At 37.2% G+C, this 22,179-nt stretch overlaps 1 protein-coding gene across 1 annotated transcript in view; it reads right to left on the reverse strand.

Annotated features, from left to right (window-relative positions):
- Prp8 (pre-mRNA processing factor 8) overlaps positions 1–22,179 on the reverse strand; it is a 116,443-nt gene that overhangs the window by 36,137 nt on the left and 58,127 nt on the right. Inside the window, exons 19-29 of the mRNA XM_083124178.1 lie at positions 19,595–19,782; positions 18,484–18,722; positions 17,319–17,465; positions 16,161–16,311; positions 13,100–13,276; positions 10,839–11,075; positions 9,181–9,371; positions 4,533–4,668; positions 4,034–4,203; positions 1,548–1,695; positions 1,042–1,170 (exon numbers count right to left, since the gene is read on the reverse strand). Coding sequence (XP_082980304.1) covers positions 1,042–1,170; positions 1,548–1,695; positions 4,034–4,203; positions 4,533–4,668; positions 9,181–9,371; positions 10,839–11,075; positions 13,100–13,276; positions 16,161–16,311; positions 17,319–17,465; positions 18,484–18,722; positions 19,595–19,782 — 1,913 coding nt within the window. The remainder of the gene's footprint in view (positions 1–1,041; positions 1,171–1,547; positions 1,696–4,033; positions 4,204–4,532; positions 4,669–9,180; positions 9,372–10,838; positions 11,076–13,099; positions 13,277–16,160; positions 16,312–17,318; positions 17,466–18,483; positions 18,723–19,594; positions 19,783–22,179) is intronic.

Genomic DNA, 22,179 nt, shown 5'->3' on the forward strand with positions numbered 1-22,179 from the left:
GCTTGATTTATCCTGTAAGTTATGCAATTCACTGAAAATTGATTAATTCTGCTGTAAATATTTGAGAAGCAAAAATGGACCCCTTTATACAGAAATAAACTTAACACTCTGGTAACTAAATAAATGTGTTATTAGATGGGGTGTGTTTATTTTGTGTAACAACTGCAGTTTGTAAATCAAATTTAGTATTATGTTCACAATTTCAAAACCAAAATGTAATTTTATATACCGCTTTTGATCAGATTTTTCATCGCAATAACACCAAAATATTATTTTATTTGCCGCTTTTGAACGTGAAACTGACTGTTTATGTACCAAAATTTTGCTTTTTTTATTTACCAAAAATATGTGCCTCTACGTACTGGCTTATCAGTAAAATTGCAGACAAGCCCAGAGTTATCGCTAAATTTTGTGTCTGTATCATCAGAAATTTCATATCAGTCCATCTCAATTTCGATTTTGATTTGCAGGCTTCCTATTCAGTGCAAAACCAAATTCCCTGACTTTTCCAGGTTTTGTGAACTTCCCAATCAGTGAGAACCTTGAACTGTCGAATTCAGTCAACGTCCCCAAGCATGATGGATTACTGGACAAACAACAGGTTTGTTTTCTGACAACATTATCTAGGTATAAGGTAAACTTATTGTGAAAAACTGCTGCATGAATCTTACATGCAATGTTACATTATTCAAACACCAACAAATACCACAATTGTACACATGAAATTGCACACAGAAATTCTCATTTTCTGGTGTCAGTTACCTTCTTTGATTTAAGCAATAAACTCATTTATAGTTGCTCACTTAGGATAATGCTTACATATTTTTTGTTACGTGCTTCGATATATCAGTTGCGTCTAGTGTATACAAGCCCTTAACATCTGCATGTAACGTCAGTAAACAACTTCTCTCAATGAAACCTTGATAACACTAACTTGTGAAGTTTCTTTCAGCAGCAATGAAAAAATCAACACCTAGGAACACCAAATAACCTTTATTATACTAGACAAATTCACAAAAACATATTAAAAAAATTACACACCTGACACAGATCCATAACAATTGACTCATGTATCTTCTGCCACAAGTGAGCACGGAAGATCTGGATGAGGGAGATCTTTAGGGTAGGGATCTTGCCATGCATGAAGATGCCTGTTAAGTCCAGTTGCACCTGAAGAAGAGAAATTACATTCAGTTTTTCATTATAGGTTCAAATAGGAATGGACACATATAACGTTTTAAGAACAACGGAACAATTGCCACTATAAAATTTAACTTGATAAATTTAATAAATATATACTAGGGATGGGACAAATTATTTTTTATTGAAAAAATTCACTTTTCTGAAAAATTGGAATTAGCACACATCAATGACAATTTCTGGAATGGAAGTCACATCTATAAGACACTTGCAATACCACAAAAACTTGTGCTTTGGAAAATACCAACACAGTATCGTTGATTAAATTTGAATTAACACATTGGTATTTGAATTATTATTGGGTCTGCACTAATTTAAAGCATAAAGCACAATGACACATGTCTTACCTGAAATCCTACGTACACATTGGCTCTGTTGATGGTAGGTGACCACCACAATGTGAATCGACGGTTGGGGATCTGGTTCAAACCGGATCTCTGTGCATTGGTCAGTTTCTTGTATTTCATGGATTCCTCAAACCCTGAGGCTTTCTCCCTGTAGGAAGAGGCAATTCAGTCATACATTAGCTTTCAAACAAACAAATTTCACAAGAGTAAGATAAATTTGAAGCCAAATGGAGCATGCAACACAATACAACACTTAGTTTGTTAAAAAAATTATGATGAGTACATCATGGCATGTATTTGTATTAGGGATGGGACTGATTAATTGGTACTCTATTGGTATCGGCCGATATACGCATATCAGTGTATTGGTTTATCGGTAAAATTATCGATTATTAGAGGCACATATTTTTGGTAAATAAAAAAGCAAAATTTCGGTACAAAAACTGAGTCAATTTCGGGTTCAAAAGCGGTAAATAATATAAAATATCGGTGTTATAGCGGTGAAAAAATGGATGAAAAGTGGTATATAAAAAGACATATTGGTTTTAAAATTGTGAATATAATCTTAAATTTGATTTAAAAACTACATTTATTGCACATAATTAACATTTCACTTCTAGTAGCACATTTATGTAGTTATCAGAGTATTAAGTTTATTTCTGTGTAAAGGAGTCCATTTTTGCTTCTCCAATATTAACAACAGAATTAATCAATTTTCCGGGAATTGCATAACTCTCAGGATAATTCAGACCTCAGAAGGTGTCGCATCGGTGAATAAACCCTTAATTTCGTGTTTAAGAGTTAATTTCGCATTTTGCAGTTCATTTCGCATTATTTCGTGACAACATATAGACACAAAATGCATCTCACACCTTTCAAAAACATGAAAAATTAACACTACAATGTGTTTTTTCAAATTTCGTTTTTTCGTCAAAAACGAAATATGCATGCCCTTATCGATTATTTTACCGATCCGATATATATCAATAAATATCTGATAATTTAGTGCAAAATTATGCAATTTTGTTGTAATTTTTATGGATAATCTCCATGCCCTACTATGTAAAAAGGTAAATGTCTCTTATAAAAGACTTAGTCCTGTTTGTAAATATTCTGTACACATAAATAAATAATGGATAATAATGTGTTCTGAAAAAAAAATTGCAGCAAAATTGAAGTATCAGCAAAATGAATTAATTAATTAATTAAAATTAAAAGGTGCATCAGTACTTCTGGCTATTTGCACCCTTCTGATAATTGGGGTAAGCTCCTTATCTAAAAACAATACATAAGACAAAGAAAAACATCGGAATATAAATAGTATCAGGATTGGAATTGATATGGGTTCATGGTTCAGTGTGATACCTTGAGTTCGAGTTTTGTATTAAGCCCACTTTTTGCACTAATAGAGACTAGGCTTCAAGTTTAAAGTGGGATCCAAACCACTATGTGCCTCCATCAGGTATTAAATCTGGGATTCCTCTGCAAAGATGCACTTTTTGCAGAATGAAATTACTCTTAAAATTATGAAAAATTCAAAATTTTTACCATTTTTGCATGAAAACATAATTTCATGACGAATAACATATTTCAATATCCCAATGAAATTCTTGAATGTTTTTTTTTATTTTATTTTTTTTAAATTAGTACATTGATGCACATAACTGTAGTGGATAATATTACTATCTTGAACAATTTGTAATTGTCACAATTTTCAAGCATCTGTGTCGGTGAGAATGGAAAGAGATTGGTTCAAAGTAGGGATGTGCCCTTTTGAATTTTATGGCTATTGTATTTGATATGTTTAGCAAGACCAGTAGTGGGTTGGGCTTTTTTTCAAAAAGTTCAAGTCAAACACACTGCCCCCACGCTCGTAGCCACCAAAATCAATGAAACGCATGCCATAATGCACTTCCCGCACGAGCTAAACATCGATAGCGAACAAGCGCACTACACTTGGATTCACCTACTACAACAGTTATCGCCCGGAAATAGCTGACGACACGGACCCAGACGCACAGTTAACAATGAGCGCACCTAGCGGCAGCCAGACGCACAGTTAACAATGAGTGCACCTAGCGGCAGCCGGAGAACTACAAACAAAAGACACACACCAAGCAACAGCACAGCAAGTTCCAACGAGGATGGTGGCAGCAGCCACTGAAATTAATAGAATGAAGAGGAAAAACAGTTTTGCGGATAAAGTGAGTACTAATTTCTCCGTATTAAGTACTTAAGATAAAAAACTGGTTTAAGTAAATTGTAGATGGCAGCATCATCCTACAGTTCTCAATACCATAGCGTAGCTTGGTGGTCCGCGAGTGCCACTGAAATTGCCCACATTGTCTGACGAGTTGAAAACCCCTGTTTTAAATAAGTGTCTGTTTATTTGTTGTGTGTGGTAACAAGACCGACAATTGAATAACTAGAATATTCCGCCAGTTGCTCTCAGGAGCAGAAACAAGAGTTTATGACAGTAAGCTTACCAGAAAAGACCTTCCCAAGTTGGGAAATAAGTTCCTTTGAACAAAGTATGTTCCAAAATGCCTTCCACACCTCCCAATGCTTGGATCATATCTGTCCTGTAGTTGTTCAGATTCCAGAGTTTGCCATCGTGGCGCTGGTGAGTCCACCAGAAAGGATTCTGCTTCAATACCTACAATAAATAAGCACATGCAACATGTAAATCTAGTCTGCACAATGTAACCAGGCATTGAAAAGACTTACAAGTCTATTCTAGAATACAAAGAACCAGGTTTCCCTTAGTAGAGAACATCTCTAAAGATCTGATGTTCAAAACTGGGTAAAAAAATAAATACCAGAAGAGTTTAAAAGATTTCCAACATTACTTCTTCAATCGTAGAACTCCTGGTTCCTGAAAACATTTCAATCATAGAAATTTGAACTACCAAAATATATTCCAAAAGCTGAGCTGATGGGAAGTAAATAGACAGAAAGGTAGAGAAAGAAAGATATTTTTTTTACCTGGAATTGCTTGAACTCAGTTCTTATCCTCCAGCCCTTATCATATGCCAATGTATGACGATCCTTCTGGAAAAGTGTGTTGATTCGTGGGATGCCTCTGTCCCAGCTGTCCTCAAGATCTTCCAGAGTCAACCGTCTGAAAAACATCAACAATTAGAGCTTAAATATACATGGACTGTATATATATATGTATGGATATATATTTCATGTTTTTCTGTTAATGCTACAGATTTTATAATAATCATTACAAGCATGGGCTACGTCAATTTGCATTCATAACTTTCCCTAAACTTTTTATAAACGTCTTTTTTTTAATGTTTCTTACTCTGCTCTGCTTAACTGTACCTCCAGGAAAATTGATGCAGATGAAATTGATGAAGAAAAGGAAACACACATGGACCCATGGTCAGGTTGAGCCTTGAAACTAGAGCCTTCAGTGGTAAGACTGTTAGTTGACCACTCAATGTGCTTGGCTGCCAAGGGTATGCCAGCCAGTTGTAAATACCACAAAATGATAACTTCTTTTATCAATCTTAGGACAACAAAGAGGAAATACCTTAAAAATTATTAGGAAATAGGAAAAACCGGATCTCTTCAGTCTTAGTGTATCAAACATGTTTATCGAGCTACATTATTACAATGTTTGTTGTTGACTGCATGTACATTAAACAACCAAATATGTGATGAACAGTCAAGATGGTGTTCCAGCATGCTGCATGCCTTTTCAAAGAAAACAATCTTTACATGTCTTAGAAACGAAAATTAAATACAGTCAACACTCGATTCAACAACCTTTCACAGTTCCCGGGAAAAGGGTCGTTATTTCGAAGGGGTCGTTATTGGAATTTGCACCAATTTTCAGCTTAAAGGGAGCTCAAACGAACACAAAGATGCCTAGGAGATGGTAACACCATTTATCCTGGTAGTTATACAACCTGTTATACACAGGATGCGTGTTGTGAGAAGGAAAATAGAACATGAAAAAGTTTTCACAAAAGAGAATTTAAAATAATGTTACTTTGTTTCAATTGTGCACAGTCGTTGCTTTTCCAGGAAAATCTTACAATTCTAGTTCATGAGAAACCCGTTTGCACTGAGATCAATGGAAAGGAAAACAATCTCTCGCTTATTGCAAGCAAAACTCGAAGAAACTTGACACCAGTCAGACTGGTGCCAGCAAAAGTTGGGAGATAATCGGGCAGAATGAATGTTGGATTTTATACAGGTTCACTGGAGCATCGTCTGTTACAAGATTAACTGGTAAGATTAGATCTCTCGGGAGAAACAACACAACCTCTCTAGGTACCAGACAAAAAAAAGTAAAGGCAGGGCTGTAATTTTCGTTCTGGTTCGGCTGTGTAAAATACATCGTAAAAAAAAGTCACTTTTCTTTGCTTCAACCAACTTCATTCACCCTCCTTCCCGATTCAAGGGAGCAGTCCAAACTCCTTCCTTGACTTGCATTGTAATCCAGCGTGAAAAAGGAAACGCGCAACTTGCGATGTGTTTTCACCCAATGCGTATTCTAGGACAAATCATTAAAAAGCGTGGCAGTCGATAATCATTCGGGTTTGGAATTGAATTTCACTTTAAACTGTATATTTAGTCCCGATTAGCCCATCAGCATAAAATGAACTGAAAACAAGCTTTATGAAACTGCGCATTTTCACATATCAAAATGGAACGATTTAATGTTGGATTTAGGAGTATTCTCGATGTCAAACACCCACCTCTCTAAACGTTTTCCCCTTGAATAATGTCTTTTTAATCAGTCTCAGCCACCATTCCTACATTGAACACTCTTTTTCTTTTCCTCCACATCAATGGTTCTGAAGAAAAGCGGATGCAAATTAAATTTACAGATTTGCTTATCGGAAGGCACAGAACATGAAGTTATTTTAACTCCTGTTTTCCTTTCTGGAGATCGAATTTCGTTATCCTCAAATCAGCTTTGCGAGATTCAAAACAATAACTTTTTCCTTCGCGCTGGATGAGTCATCGCTGTTATCGGCAAGCAAGAGCTTTGCAGACACTAGACAAAACACTGGCACCAGCTGCATCGTAAAAACAAAGAGACCGGCTGGAAGTTCGATCAACAGGTGGCGGAAGAGAAAAGTCCCAGGATTTTAAAGATAAGGCAACTGTCGAAGACCGAACTTTTAACAGTAGTGTAAAGAAGAAAGAAATGACCCTTCCTTTACGTTTTACCATGCAACAGATAATAATACAGGCAATATTTCCTATGCAGACAACAGCATTAAAAATAATAATAATAATAAATAAAAAGAACAACTGAAATCTGCAATTATCAACATTGCCGTGCACACCAGTGGCGGAGAATGAGCTGGGGAAAGGGTAGAGGGTCACTTTTTTTTTACTTGTTCTATGGTTTTTGTTTGTTTTCAAGAATATATCCAGAACTGGTTGCCCCATTTTAGACATCAAAGGAAAGGAAGAGGGGTGGTTCCTTTTCCACCCTCGCCTGTAATCAGCCCGCATCAGCAAGAAAATCGTCGCTGAAACAATCTGCATCGCCCCCCCCCCCCCCCCTATGTTTGCTGACAGGAAAAGAGGGAGAAGTCAATCAGCCAACGGAACACTTTTTTGGCAGATATTACGATGTCGACACAATTAGGAAAACGTATGAAGTGGGAAACGGGAGTTATGATGTACGTAAGATCGAAGTAAACTTTTGTGGAAACCTGGATGACAACACATTAAGCGGGTTGACGATCTTTAGTTCACGTATGTGGTTTTGATTATCTCTAACAGTTTCGCTTTTTTATGAAGTGTTGCAGGGAACAAAGAACACATTTTGAATGAAAGCGGTTACCGGAAGTTGTCGGCTACAAGGCCGAGAGTTGTTCACTCACGGGAACCTGCTGAACTCTAGGTCAGAGCTGGACAGATGGGGCAGACTTCCAGGCACCACGCATCTGTATTTTCGAACATTCCTGCGATCTTATCTCTCAAGGTGGTGTATTTATCGATGAAAGAGCTTGACCTGCCATACACATTGGCAAAGACTGCAAGTCCAGCAGTCATTTCGGGCTGCTCCCACCCTCCCCCGCGAGTTTTCAGCAGCTCTTAGGACAAGGAAACAAGTCAAGTCGATTTAAAATAACATCCAAGCACATTCGATCTTCTCTTCTCGCGTATCCAAGAGCAAGCGTGGCAAAACAAGCCTGGCACGTTGGGTAGTGGCAGTCGGGTACGGGGTAACATTGGTGCACTTGAGGGAGGGGAGGGCAGAGGTCAAGTGCTATTGGATATCACTCAAGCATGGTGTGGTGGTGTCTATTTTTAGTTCAGACCTAATTGTGAGCGGTAGAGCGCTCGTAAAGGGAATGAGTGAAGGAAAAACCAACGCATTTTTCGGCTGATTTCCTTCAATTTTTCAACTTTTTTTTAAAAAAAAATTTCTAAATTTTTCACGGTTCCCGGGAAAAGGGTCGTTACTTCGAGAGGGTCATTATACCCGGGGTCGTAGAATCGAGAGTTGACTGTACAGATATACAGGAATAAAGAATTGTGCATTTACTTATTTACTTAAGTTTCAGTAGTGAGAAGCAACAACAAACCAAAGATGCACAGGAAGAAATACAGGGGACCAAGAGGAAAAAGCTTAAAATGCAGGAAAATGTAAAATCAAAGAAAATTTTATAACATTTTGCTACTTTGAGGCCATCAAGATGCAATGAATAATGTGGGAAAATGTAAAATCTGGGAACGTAAAATCAGGGTTCGACTGTAATTACATATATTTTATTAACAAGTGTTGCAAACTGCATTCTGCCAAGAAAATGTCAATACTTGGTGGTAGGTTATTGCATAAGGGAAGAATTATATAGACAAAACAGCATTGAGAATTCTGAAAGTGCTTTTACATTGCAGGTTGGTCACGTGGATACTCAAAGATTAAATTGGTTGATTAGAAATGCAGTTTCAGAATAATGGAGAACCATTTATAAGAACTGACCAACATTAAATTTTTGAAACAATACCAAGAAATACCGACATCAAATTTACCAACACATATTTCTACTAATCCAATAGAAGATTAGAAATGATTCATGAAGAACTAGTATAGTTCACTCACTTTCTTACTCTACATAACCTGGTTACTGTAATAGGTTTCATCTTTGGGAAGCAAGCTGCATATTTTGACATTTATAAATACGGAGAAACTAGTACTCACTTTATCCGCGAAACTGTTTTTTTTCTTCTTCATTCTATTAATTCAATTATTTATTAATTTTAATTAATTTTGCTACAGCAAGTTCCAACGAAGATGGTGGCAGCAGCCACTGAAATTAATAGAACTAAGAAAAAGAAAAAAAAACAGTTTCGCGGATAAAGTGAGTACTAGTTTATCCATATTTATATACTATCGTGTCTCTCTTTTCCCAATTATGAATTGACATTTATGTTACAAAAACTAAAGTATACCTAAATATTTTGCACTAAGTTAAAAGTTATTCATAGAAATATTGAACTCAATAAATAATATGCAATTTTCCTCTTAAACCAACCAATTCATCCAATCCCTATATTTGACACAATAGAAAGTAGTTCATAGGAATTGTAGCTTTCCTAGAAAGTAGTTCATTATATGCAAAACCTATTTTAAACAAAGAATAACACCTACCTGTTCTGCGCATTGGCCTCCTGCCTCTTCAAAGCATATTCTGCCCACACTCGCTGTGAATCTATGAATTCTGACTCCCATGGCTGGATGTATCTGTACAAGTTGGGAATCAGCTGATCCTCATCGTGACTCATGCCAGACCTGAAGTGGGTTATTCCCACATCTGTCTGCTTTGACCACCTAAGATCAGACTGGAGTGATAGATTCAATTAGTGAAAATGAACTTCTACCAAATACACACATTAAAGCTAAGATCACAGGGTTTCATCAACTACCAAAAATAAGCGAATCACTACAAAATTGTTGTATTTACTCAACTGCTAGACAATCTATTTCTTTAATCTCTTATTTATTTTACTTCTTACTCTATAGTCCTTTTTTTTATTGAGTACACATTTGCTATTAGTTTCTCTCTTTAAATTTTCATTATAATTCCAGTTTTGTTTTTCATATTGATGAGTTTATTACAAATATGATCTGCATGTTGGGCTCTGTGGTATTTTTAATTTAATTAATGTTTATATTTTGGGAAATGAGAGATCCAGTAGTAAATAAATACAGAGAAACTTCTGTACTCACTTTTCCAAGAAACTATTTTTTGCTTTGTTTCGCAGTTTTTCTGTATTTAATTAATGTTTAGTAAGGCACTGAAAACATATGATCTGCATTTTATATTTCCGATCCACTTAAGACATTCTGGGGATTTTGCTGTTTTTAATTCAGAGTTTCTTGAATCCTGATGGAATCAATAATGGTTACAATAAAAATTGAATAGCAATGTTCTTGTCTTAACAAATGCAATACTGGTAGCATAAAAAACTGTCAAATCATACATATTTCAAATAAAAATCCCCCCCCCCCACACACACACACAGATTCACGCTTAAGCTCCAGTAACTGCAGGGCACATTATCAAATTATTTGAAGTTCAAGAAAAAAATGGTACAGTGGAACTTCGATTTTATGTTTTTCAGGGGACTAACCTGAAAAAACTTAACCTTTTGAGTCCCGAGGCCATTTTCACAAGTAAGCCTATCGGTCCCGAGCCGATTTTGAGCAAAATGCAGTTTCAATTAAATGAGTGTAGATCGGAGACTAATTGCCCTAGAGGAGATGAGTGATATACCGTTGTACGCGGAATGAACCAGAGATTCAGACTATATGAAATTTATGCAAATTTGGCATATATGTGGTGGGGGGAGGGGGCTAACTCTCAAAATTCCAAAATTCTGAAAAAAAAATTTGGTTACCCCACCCTCTCCCCAAGAAAAAAGTACATGACAGTGTCGACATGCACATGGAAATTATTGCTGACATGTAAGGAACACAAAAATATTTGCATTATTATCATATGACCAATGTAACTTGAGTTGTAGCCCCAAAAGGAATGGTCGGCATGCCACTGATTCAAGCTTCAAAATGCAGCGGTACCTTGAAATGACTTTAGCTCAGAAACTAAATGCCCTAGAGATATGAAAGATATACCATTGTACGCAGAATGAATCACAGATTCAGACGATATATAATTTATGCACATTCGGCGTATATATGGAGGGGGAAAGGGGGGAAATCCCGTGAAAATACTTTTTCTTTTGAAATATAAAATCTGAGTTCAAGTGTGTATGTTTTCTTAACCAACAGTGCAAAGTCTCCTGTACCTGAGGGATGAGAACGTGTCCCATGCTCAACATTCCAAGACCTCCCAATTCTTTTGGCGTGTAGAACACAACTGGAGGGAATCGCGAAGGCATTTTGGAGTTGAGGCCGATCTTGATTCGAGTCTGGATCTTGTTCTCGCACTTCACGAGGAGGTCGAGGAGCTCCTGGGTGTTGACCACAGCTTCCCGGAAGTAGGTCATCAATCCAATCAGTGCAGTGTTCCATTTGTTCACAATCTGAAATTTAACGAGCAATGAAATTCAGTTATGCAGTTCTCTAGGCTATACTACAATTTAACTTCTAAACATACATAAACATCAACTACAAACTAACTGTGACTTTAGTGCTATTACTAGAATGCAGATTTTTGCTTCTTTGTCCATTTTTTATTCCTCTGTAGTAAAACACGGGCTTTCATGTTTTAACCCTTAAATGTCCAGCTGGGAAGTTAAGTTCTCAGATGGTATTTACGTTAATGCTCATCTAAAGCTAAGAAATGTCAGACAGTATTGTCATGTGTTATATGAATCTGGGAATGTACTGTAACTCAGGTAATGTTCTTGAGATGCAAGTTTTTATTGCTACATAAATAGAGAGGCATGCATATTTAGTTTTTGACGAAAATACGAAATAAGACATTGTAATGTTAATTTTTCATGTTCTGAAAGGTGTGAGGTGCATTTTCCCACCCTATTTTGTCACGAAATAATGCGAAATGAACTGCGAAATAAGACTCTTTAAACATGAAATTTAGAGTTTATTTACCAACGCTTTCTGAAATTTGATTTATCCTGAGAGTTATGCAATTCACGGAAAATTGACTAATTCTGCTGTAAATATTTGAGAAGCAAAAATTGACCCCTTTATACAGGAATAAACTGAATATTCTGGTATCGACATAAATGTGCTATTAGAAGGGATATGTTCATTTTGTGTAATAGTGCAGTTTTTAAATCAAATTTGGGATTATATTCACATTTTTAAAACAAAAATGTCATTTTATATACTGCATTTTCACCACTTCAACAGCAAAATTTTACTTCATTTTCCACTTTTGAACCTGAAATTGACTGTTTTTGAACCGAAATTTTACTTTCAACAATAAAAACAATTGGACACCAATTTGGAAATATTCACGAAACAAATCAGGATCAGAACAGATATCAACTCAGGAGATAGAAAAAATGGAAGAAGCAAAGTTGAAATAAAAATTTCCCAATGCACTTCGACCGATGAGTGGGCACTCAGCATTTCCGCAGAAACGGTTAGCAAAAGGGCAAAAGTACTTTGATTCCGGTGATTACCAAATGGCCAAACAGAACCCAGCAGCTAAAGTTTGCACTCCACATTTGTCATACGCTACAGATGATGCCATGCCAACGCCAGATTCTTTCCTCATTTTTTTCCTTTCTTGCTGCATGATGCTAGTGTGTATTTCCTTGCGTAGGAAGTTTTGTAAGATCTCAAATGCACAATTTCCTTTTCATAGCGGATGGATCACTAATGGAAGGAAGACAGAGGCCAGAATTAGTGATGTTCCAACAATGGAGTCAATTTCGACACACCCAAGTGACAAGTTCTGTTGACTCACACATGCACTCGTTTTCTTTTCTTGCCACTTTGGAGGAACAAAGGTGTTCTTCTGGAGGGAATAGAACAGAACAGTCAGCCTTTTGTGTCTGGGGTGTCTTGACATTGCACGAAGGCATGTAACGTTTTGTTGTGTCTCAGTGGCATGCCTTTTAACGCCCACTACCACACACATGAGACAGACATATTACTTTGAGTTTGAAAATGTATTTTTTTCCCCCTCAGAAACTACAAAAAAAAAACAGCAGGTATTTTTTTTGTCAAACACTACACAGAAACACCTTTTCAACCATTCCATCATTACTTTGTCTTCAAGGGGGGTGTACACAAACTTGAAATTTCTATATTTTTTATACTTTCATCACCTTCTTGTACTTATTGTTGCACATTTACTATCATCAGCATGTACTTATAGTCACATCTGTACTGAACAATTCCCCCAAGAGCAAATTTTGTAGATTCTAACACAGTGGTTTTGTGACATAGCCCAGGTTTGGAACCCTGTATATGCCACTGTTATGCATAATAATTTATTTGCAAGGTAATCCATAAGTGTGAAAACACTCATCTTAACCTGGGACTGACAGGAAAAGTCTCTTCTAGCAAAAAAACTGGAAATAAAGCATACTTAAATCTTTTCACTTCAGATCAAGAAAGCTGTTTCCGTTACCTTTGTGAATGTTGTCGATCCACTGGCCATGAGAATCTGTCTGACTCTGTTGTGGAATCTCTGCATTGATTCCTCATCGACCCGCAGGAAGCACTGAGCAGTTCTCTCTTTGGTAACCTCGTTCTGCAGATTCCACACCCCATCTCGGTGGGTGAACTCCTCATGAGTCGTTCGGCACTACAATATAAACATATAGCTAATGAACAAAAATAAAGTTTTCAATAGGCACATCCATGAAAACATTCTCTGGTGTATATATGTTATATAGGACTGGCATAATGACTTATGACTGGCTATATGTTTTTACGACACTATATGTATGTATTTATGTAACTTTTTCTTATTGCTATGATGATGTCAGCAAAATAATTACATCCAAAACGTATGTTATTCTCAAATTCGGAAATAATTACAATATATTAGTTTTACTACACAATTTATAAATGCCTTACCATAAGTTTTCTTGTTTGCCTATTCATCTCACAGGAATGTATAAATAATTACAACCCAAATATGCAAAATATATTTCATTAGCCATAGACAGAAAAGTCCTAGCTCAGTAGAAGAATGTGGAACAGCCAAGATGAAGACAGAATGACAATATTAAGGGCACGAGGGAGAGTTTCCACGTCCAGCCAAAACTGCTTTTACCCCACTGACCTTTCCCTTCGGCAAGCTGGGAAAGAGAGATTTGTGCACTGGATGGTGGTAGCAGGGGAAAAACTTAGCATTACGCTTATGGGAGTATTGTTTTACTTGTTCTCTTTGGAATATCAGACTTCTGATGGTGTAGAAACACACATTAGCGGGAGCACAACAGGTTGAAGATTATGCCTGTGTTAGGAAAAGTCGAAACTTCCATAAAAAAAAAAAATATAAAAAAAGATGCACTTAATATTAGAAATTGTAATTTTGAATGGGATGTCTACATATTGTATTGTCATTCCTGTGTGTCTTATTTTCATATGTATATAAATGGACAAAAAAGAGAGAACTGTATTACCATCTGCAGTTTTTAAGATATGAGGTGTTAATTGCTGCTCCATGGTAGAGGTTTTGTTTAAACTAGTCATCCTGAAGCAGATGATAGTGGGATCCAACCCACTTCGCAAAATGTCTCTACTAGGAGTCAAACCCAGGATCCCTTCATTACAAGGTTAACAGCATTGCCACTACACCATTGGGAAGCTTCTGGTGAACAAATAAATACTATGATGTCGGGGAGGTCTCATGATGAAGTTACATTCATTACAATGTGTTTTGTCAAAGAATGTCTTTTGCAGATAAAGTTAGTCATTCAATTACATGTATTCATTATACTACTCCATCTTTAACAAAGAAACAAATATAATAATTAAAAAAAAACAGAGTGAAACTGATCAAATAAGACAGAGAAAAAGAAGGAAGGAGTAATATACGTGGGCGTACCCAAAAGAAACCGAACTAATTTTTTTGTGAACTTATTTATTCACAATTTAAGTACAAACCTTCAATCCCCTTCATAGTACTCTCCACTTGCATTCTCTACTTGCATTAAGACACTTGTCCAATCTTTGATTCCATTTTTCAAAACATTTTTTAAAGTCATCTTTTGTGATGCGTGACAGCACCTCCGTCGTTTTTTCTTCACCTCAGCAACATCAGCAAAACGCTTTCCTTTCATGTCTTCTTTCAATCTAGGAATCAAAAAAAAAATCGCATGGGGCAAGGTCGGGTGAGTATGGAGGGGTGAGGAACAGGGGTCATACCATTTTTGGTCAAAAATTGTCGTACAATCAGGGCTGTGTGAGCCGGGGCATTGTCATGATGGAAAAACCAGTCACCCGACTGCCACAAATCGGGCAGCTTCCGTCGCACACTGTTGCACAATCGTTTCAAAACTTCCAAGTAGAAAGCCTGGTTAACTGTCTGATTCTGCAGGACAAACTCTGAATGGACGACTCCTCTCACATCAAAAAAACAAAGCAGCATTGTTTTAATGTTTGATTTCACCTGACGAGCTTTCTTGGGGCACGGCGAACTTGAAGTCTTCCACTGGCTTGATTCTTTCTTCGAATTCGGGATTGTAAGCATAGCACCACGTTTCGTCACCTGTGATAATTTTTGAAAAAAAGTTTGGATCATTTTGGGACTCTTCTTTCAAAGCATGGCAAGATTCCACGCGACCTTGTTTTTGTTCAGCAGTCAGCAGTCGTGGCACGAATTTGGCAGCCACCCTTTTCATTCCAAATCGTCTGTCAAAATTTGCTGCACTGAACTCCAAGTCACTCCCGACAGCTCCGCAATTTGTTCAATGGTCCGTCGTCGATCTTCGTTGATGATTTCACGAATGTTTTCAACATTGTCATGTGTTCGGGCCATGGAAGGATGACCAGAACGAGGTTTGTCATCAATTGACATTTCACCATTTTTGAAATGGGAAAAATGGAGTTTTCCCCATAGCATCGTCCTTGTACGCCGTTTTTAACATTTCAAGAGTTTCTGTTCCACTCTTTCCGAGCAAAAAGCAGAATTTCACCACAGCATGCTGTTCCCGAAAATCAGCCATTGCAAAAACGACGATCACACAAAACAGCTGTCACTCTAAACTCCGCCGAAACGTGTCCTGACCTGCTTCAGCGACGGCACTCTGCTTACGGACTCGGGAAGGTTCGCTCTATGCGCTCCTAGTGGCAAAACACGGTACTGCAAAAGCTCTGCCCACCACAAAATTAGTTCGGTTTCTTTTGGGTACGCCCACGTATGTTAATAAATCTAGTTTCCAATTTTCTCAATACAGACACACAGTAAGAGAGAGTGTCTGGACATAATGTTTATTTACACTGAATTTGTAAATTGATAAATGTGAAAAATTGACACAATTGTCTTACATTCACAAAATTAATCTCTCTTGGTAATAAGGAAACTGAAAAAAAAAATGGAGAAGGGCAGCAGAAAAAGAGAGTAAAAATAGAGAGGTAGAGAGGAGAATAGAGAAAAGAGGGGAAAGAAAAACATATGGTGCAGAGAAAAATGAGACAGACAGAGATTGTCTGCATAATCAAAATTCAATTTAAATTACCTTAGGCAAAATGCGACACTCAAATCCACTCATGTTGAACAGAAGATTAGGATTGTCCTTAGAGTACACACTCACAAAACTGTTCTCCCACTGGATTGTTGTCACAGAACGTGGCAGCCTGTTCTTGATGTCCCAGAAAACAGCTCTTCCCCTGAAAAGTAAAATTGGTATTTATTTATAATCAGCTGATATACCAAGATGAAAGCAATTTCCTATTTACATTCCAAACACAAAAAGCTGAAGAAAATACAGATAGCAGATCTTCAAAATTAAGAGGTTCCTGAATATGTGGTAGTGAAAAAGAAAACTTACGTGATTTTTCAAAATCAAATTTTGTGTTAAGTCCACTTTATGCACAGAAAGGTTAATCGGAACTTGACATGCAGTTTTAAAGTGAGATCCGTGCCACTATGTGCCCACATCAGGTATTGAACCCAGGACCCCTTGATTACAAGGTACCATTACACCATCGAGAAGGCCAAAAAAAAACTTATAGCAAGCTTTGATTTCTGCAATGTAGTGGGAAGTAAGTATCAGTTTCATAAAATCTGTGTTTAAAATTATTAATCCACACCACTTGCATGATTCTTCATATTGTGAAGTTCAACCTTCAGAATGAGCAACTCCTTGCTAGCACTTAAGGTTTCACTTGACCTTGAGTCTGTCTCAGACAACAGCTCTTTAAAAAAACCTTAACATAAAAAACAATAAGCACAAACACGATGGATTAGTTAGATATCAACAATTTCATACTCAGTACGGCCAATTACACTGTACAAAATATTTGGTCTGTCTTCTGGACACTGAATTTTCATTTGCCCTAGAATGTCTATAAGTTTTAGGCTTCCAGATAAGAAGAAACCAGTGCTCTACGCTGGTGCATGTGTATGCAGGAGTTGCCATCCTTAAAGTGAGAAAAATTGTGTTGTGAAGCTTGCTTGATCAGTGTTGCAGTCTTGAAGTCAATTTTTTAATAACAGTCGATACCTCATGTAAATTTGAGATGTTTACAGTCTGTCTTGTAATTTTTGTCGGACTTTTATCATTTACTCTCCCTCGTATAAATGTCATGTGCAATTGTTTTTGCATTGTTATTCTTCAATCTACTGAACAGTTTTTTCATAAAAGTAATAATATTCTCATAAAGCAATTACTTACAGATTAACATCATGCTTCATTAGGCGCATTCTTGCATCTCGAGGCCAGCACTTCTTATTGTTGTAGCCAACAATGTTTTCATTGTTAGGATCTGGATGTTCTGTCAGGTACCTCTGGATCAAATCTCTTGCCTCTTCAGCACTGAATCTAAAATAATGGAAAATAATCAGTCTATGCAACCATAAAATTGACTCAATTATTCTGCAGAAAACTGAAGCATAAGCTTACGAGATGTTGCACAAACACATGAAAAACTGTATATATTTGGAAAAGGCAGCAATACAAAATTGAATCAATGCTAGTAATAATTACAATTTCACATATAAAAAGTATACATTTCTTTCTTAGTGCTGACAACTCTGTATACCTGGTTATAAAAATTACGTTATCAATATATGTAATTTATTAGGGACGGATCAACATGAAATTTTAGATGATTCCCTTAAAAATACTGATATAAAATTTACCATTATCGATAACCGATATTCTACTGATCCGATATAAAATTCCAAATGGTCCCTAAAGAATCTAAATGGATCATTGACTTTAATATGTTTGAAGGTAACTGCAGTGTAAAAGAAGTAGGACATTTACTTCTTTAGAAAGTACGTCATGGAGATTATCCATAAAAATAACAAAATGGCAGAATTTTGCATTAAATTGTAAGATATTTATAGATATATAAGCAATTTTACTGATACACCGATATGCCTATATCGGCCAATCGAGTACCGATTAATCTGTCCCATCCCTAGTATTTCTTCCTTTCTTTCTATTTTAGTAATTTTTCATTGCTTTATCTAGCTCAAGATCATGAGAAAGAATAATGAACTGGAGAAATTAATAATAGGCAAACACAATGCTTATAATTGAGCCCTTACCATTTTGAACTGATGTCCACACCAATGCCAACATCTTACCAATTTCCAGATACCAATATTGATGATTGAAATGCCATGCTAACCACTCCGCCAGGCAGGCTGGCACATACATATTAAAATGTATAAATACTTTAAACAACTTCAAATTGTTTAAATTATTCAAACATCAGTTATCAGTACGGGTACCAGTTTGAAGTAGTTACCAGCTCATGTCTAATATGACTGGAAATTTACTTTCTCCCTTTACTTTACTAGCACTGGAAATTTATTTTCTCTCTACTTACCTGAAAAATATGTGGATTCTGTCAATGTAACGGCAGTACAATCTAATAGGATGTGCTCCTTCTGATGCAACATCTTGGAATGTGAGGAAATCGTTGGGCATCTGTGGTGGACCAGCCATTTCGGAGGCACGCTGCAACCCAAGTACCAGAAGATCCAGTACAAGTCCATAGTACTGAACAATAAATGATGCAAACTGCAATCCTCTTATGATACCGTAACTGTTGGTGTGATTCATGTCCTGGAAAAGTTAAAGTGCAGAATATGTATTACAAAACTTGACAGGACAACAAAGTTAACTTGCAATGCAATGATTACAAAATATTTTAAAAAAATCAAGTTCTGATCTAAAGAGCCTAAGGGTATAAGACAGAGTTCTGTCCAAATGTGCAAAACAACAAGTATACATCAAGACCTTTATGAAATAATTTGGGTAACAACGTAGTGCAAATTTCCTATTTCTGTTTCTACGTTTTGTTTCTTCCAGTGAAGAAAATTCACGTTGAATTCAAGCAGATTCCTGGCACCCAAAAATTTATGTATGATTACTAGGGGCATGCATATTTAGTTTTTGACGAAAAAACGAAATTTGAAAAAACACATTGTAGTGTTAATTTTTCATGTTTTTGAAAGGTGCGAGATGCATTTTGTGACCATGTTTTGTCACGAAATAATGCAAAATGAACTGCAAAAAGCGAAATTAACTCTTAAACACGAAATTTAGGGTTTATTTTCCGATGCGACACCTTCTGAGGTCTGAATTATCCTGAGAGTTATGCAATTTTGCTTTTTCATTTACCAAAAATATGTGCCTCTATGCATTGCACATTATTGTCGCCATCTTGAATGGACTACTGTTGTCATATTCAGAAACTACAGAATTCAAGCTTTACGATATATAACATGATAGGGTTCCGTAAACATGAAAAAATTATTCCGTGCATAATACGCACAGCAGATTTGGGCGAAAAAATTTTGGAAAAAAGTGCGCATTATACATGAGTAAATACGATAATTACCAGGAAGTTATAATTTCTGATACTGATTCAGAGATGTCACTTTCTGCTGATATTTACACATTATAAATCGGCTTCCTAAGCATTTTTTACCTACCTTGTAATTGATCACAACATTGTTCTTGGCTGTCATGTAATCAGCTATGTTGTGGTCAACAATGAGACGAAGCAGTCTGTTCAAAAGAGTAAGATCGATTTTCTCATACATCTTCTCAAACTTGGATTCCAGCAAAACATTGCATTCTCCTTCAGTTACGTCCCACACGTCTTGTAGATTGTTGATACCTGCAGAATAGAATGTGTAATTAGAAGCAGTCATGAAATTTTTAAAGGTATATATATATATATACTAGGGATGGGACCGATTAATCGGTACTCTATCGGTATCGGCCGATATAGGCATATCGGTGTATCGGTTTATCGGTAAAATTACCGATTATTTTACCGATCCGATATATCGATAAATATCTTATAATTTAGTGCAAAATTCTGCCATTTTGTTGTAATTTTTATGGATAATCTTCATGCCCTTCTTTCTAAAAAAGTAAATGTCTAAATATTCAACTTCTTTTGCACTGCAGTCACCACAAAAAAAAAAAATTATTAAGGAGATCAATAAACATTTCAGGTTCTTCAAGGACCATTTCTAATTTTATATCGGATCGGTAGAATATCGGTTATCGGTATCGGTAAATTTTATATCGGTACTTTATCTGTATCGGCCAAAATTTCATATCGGCCCATCCCTAATATATACACACACACACTAATGATGAAGGAGACAGTAAACACTTACCACACGATGAGAAATTATTCTATATTTCGCGATCTATGTCGCATTTTCAAGTTGAAGAAGAAAGATCGGCGTTACTAAAAGAAGAGGCACAGAATACTGACCGTAGCGTCTCTACGATCAGTGTTGCCAGAAACAGTTGATAGATGACGAGAAGTACTTTCACCAGTGTTTACTGTAAGGTGGGTGGGTACTTTTGGGGAGGAGAGGAAAGGGTTACTGGTTGGCTAGGTTGCGTCCGGGCGGTATAGTGGCGTGCGTGCCTGTTATGTAGGCCCTTTCCCAGCGCCTGCGGAAAGATGTGTCAGAGCGGGGGGGTAAAAGATGGATGATGGTAACACGGAAGCAGTTATTGAAGGTGGTGTTATGACTGTTGGTGTGGATGGCAACAGTGAAATCGGAGTTTTGGGTGGAGGAACGGTGATTATTAATCCTTAGGTTCAAGGGGGTGGAGGTTTCGCCTATGTAGAAGTTGCCGCAGATTTGGCAGATGAGGGTGTAAATTAGGTTGGATGAGTGGCAGGTGGCCTTAGGGTGAAGGATGAACTCGCCTGCCGCTGTGGGGATCAGGAGGGTGGGGGAGGTGATGACTGATCATATTCCCACACCAAAAAAGCCATTCCATTCTCTCTGGCCCTCAGGGGACAGCGCCTGAACACTTCACCCACCTCCCGCCAGAATTATAACCTCCGCCTACACCAGGCCCTGGTTAACCGTGGATATCCCTCCATCCTGGTCACCAAGCAAATATCGCGAGCTGCCTCACATACCACCACCACCAAGAAACCTGCTGCCACCAACCCACCTGCACTCATCACCCAATATCATCCCCACCTCAACAAAATCAGGCACACACTGCACTCTCTTCTCCCAATTCTCCACAGTGATCCCGAAACCAAAAACATATTTCACGACAAACCCAGAGTGGTTTTCAAACGCCCACCCAACCTCCAAAACATCCTGGTCCACAACACTCCTTCACCACACATCCAACACCCCCCTGCCCATAAATGCAACCGCCCCAGGTGCAAGACCTGCCCCATCCTCATCACTTCTCACACCCTCCAGGTGCACATGGCCACTGGCAAATTTACGCTCCATCCCAAAGGGACCTGCCATGCCTCAAACCTTATCTACATCCTCACCTGCAACATCTGTGGTGATTTTTACCTGGGGGAAACATCAACGGCCCTCAACCTGCGCATCAATAACCACCGCTCCTCCACCCACAACCTGGACTTCACTGTCGCCGTCCACACCAACCACCACAACATCAGTTTCAACGACTGCTTCCGGGTAGCGATCATCCATCTCCTACCCCAACCAGCCAACGCCTCTGTTTGCAAAAGATGGGAGAGGGCCTATATATCGGCCATGAGTGCAACCACTCCACCTGGCCTGAACAAGGCCACCCAGTAATGCCCAAACTGGTATCTGCCGATAACAATACCGTTTTTAGCATTAAATCATCTAAACATTTTTGCAATTTTATGTGAAAATCCCTTGTAGAATGGAATGCACACAAATTTATTTTCAACAGATTTTTCATATTTGTCTGTATTTCTCTTTTCTTTTAGTTTTCTTAGGACTTGCTTCTTGATTTCTGTAGTGCGAAAGCAATTTTCTAAAAAGAAAATGTAAAATTTTTTAGATTTAATTTCAAAATTGTTTTTAGATCACCTAGAAGTTTAGAATGTACATTTAATGAATTCAAAATGAGAAACTCTCTACCAGATGTGGAAACCACAGGAATATATAATATAAATTGTTCATGTTCAAAGGATTATGTAGGACAAACAGAAAGGAAAATGGCAATAAGATGGCACGTACACGATTTGGACATTATAAATCTAAACCCAAAAACAGGTTTGTCAACTCATATCATCGAA

This window comes from Lepisma saccharinum, chromosome 6, assembly GCF_977018435.1.
Source record: "Lepisma saccharinum chromosome 6, izLepSacc3.1, whole genome shotgun sequence".
Lineage (NCBI taxonomy): Eukaryota > Metazoa > Arthropoda > Insecta > Zygentoma > Lepismatidae > Lepisma > Lepisma saccharinum.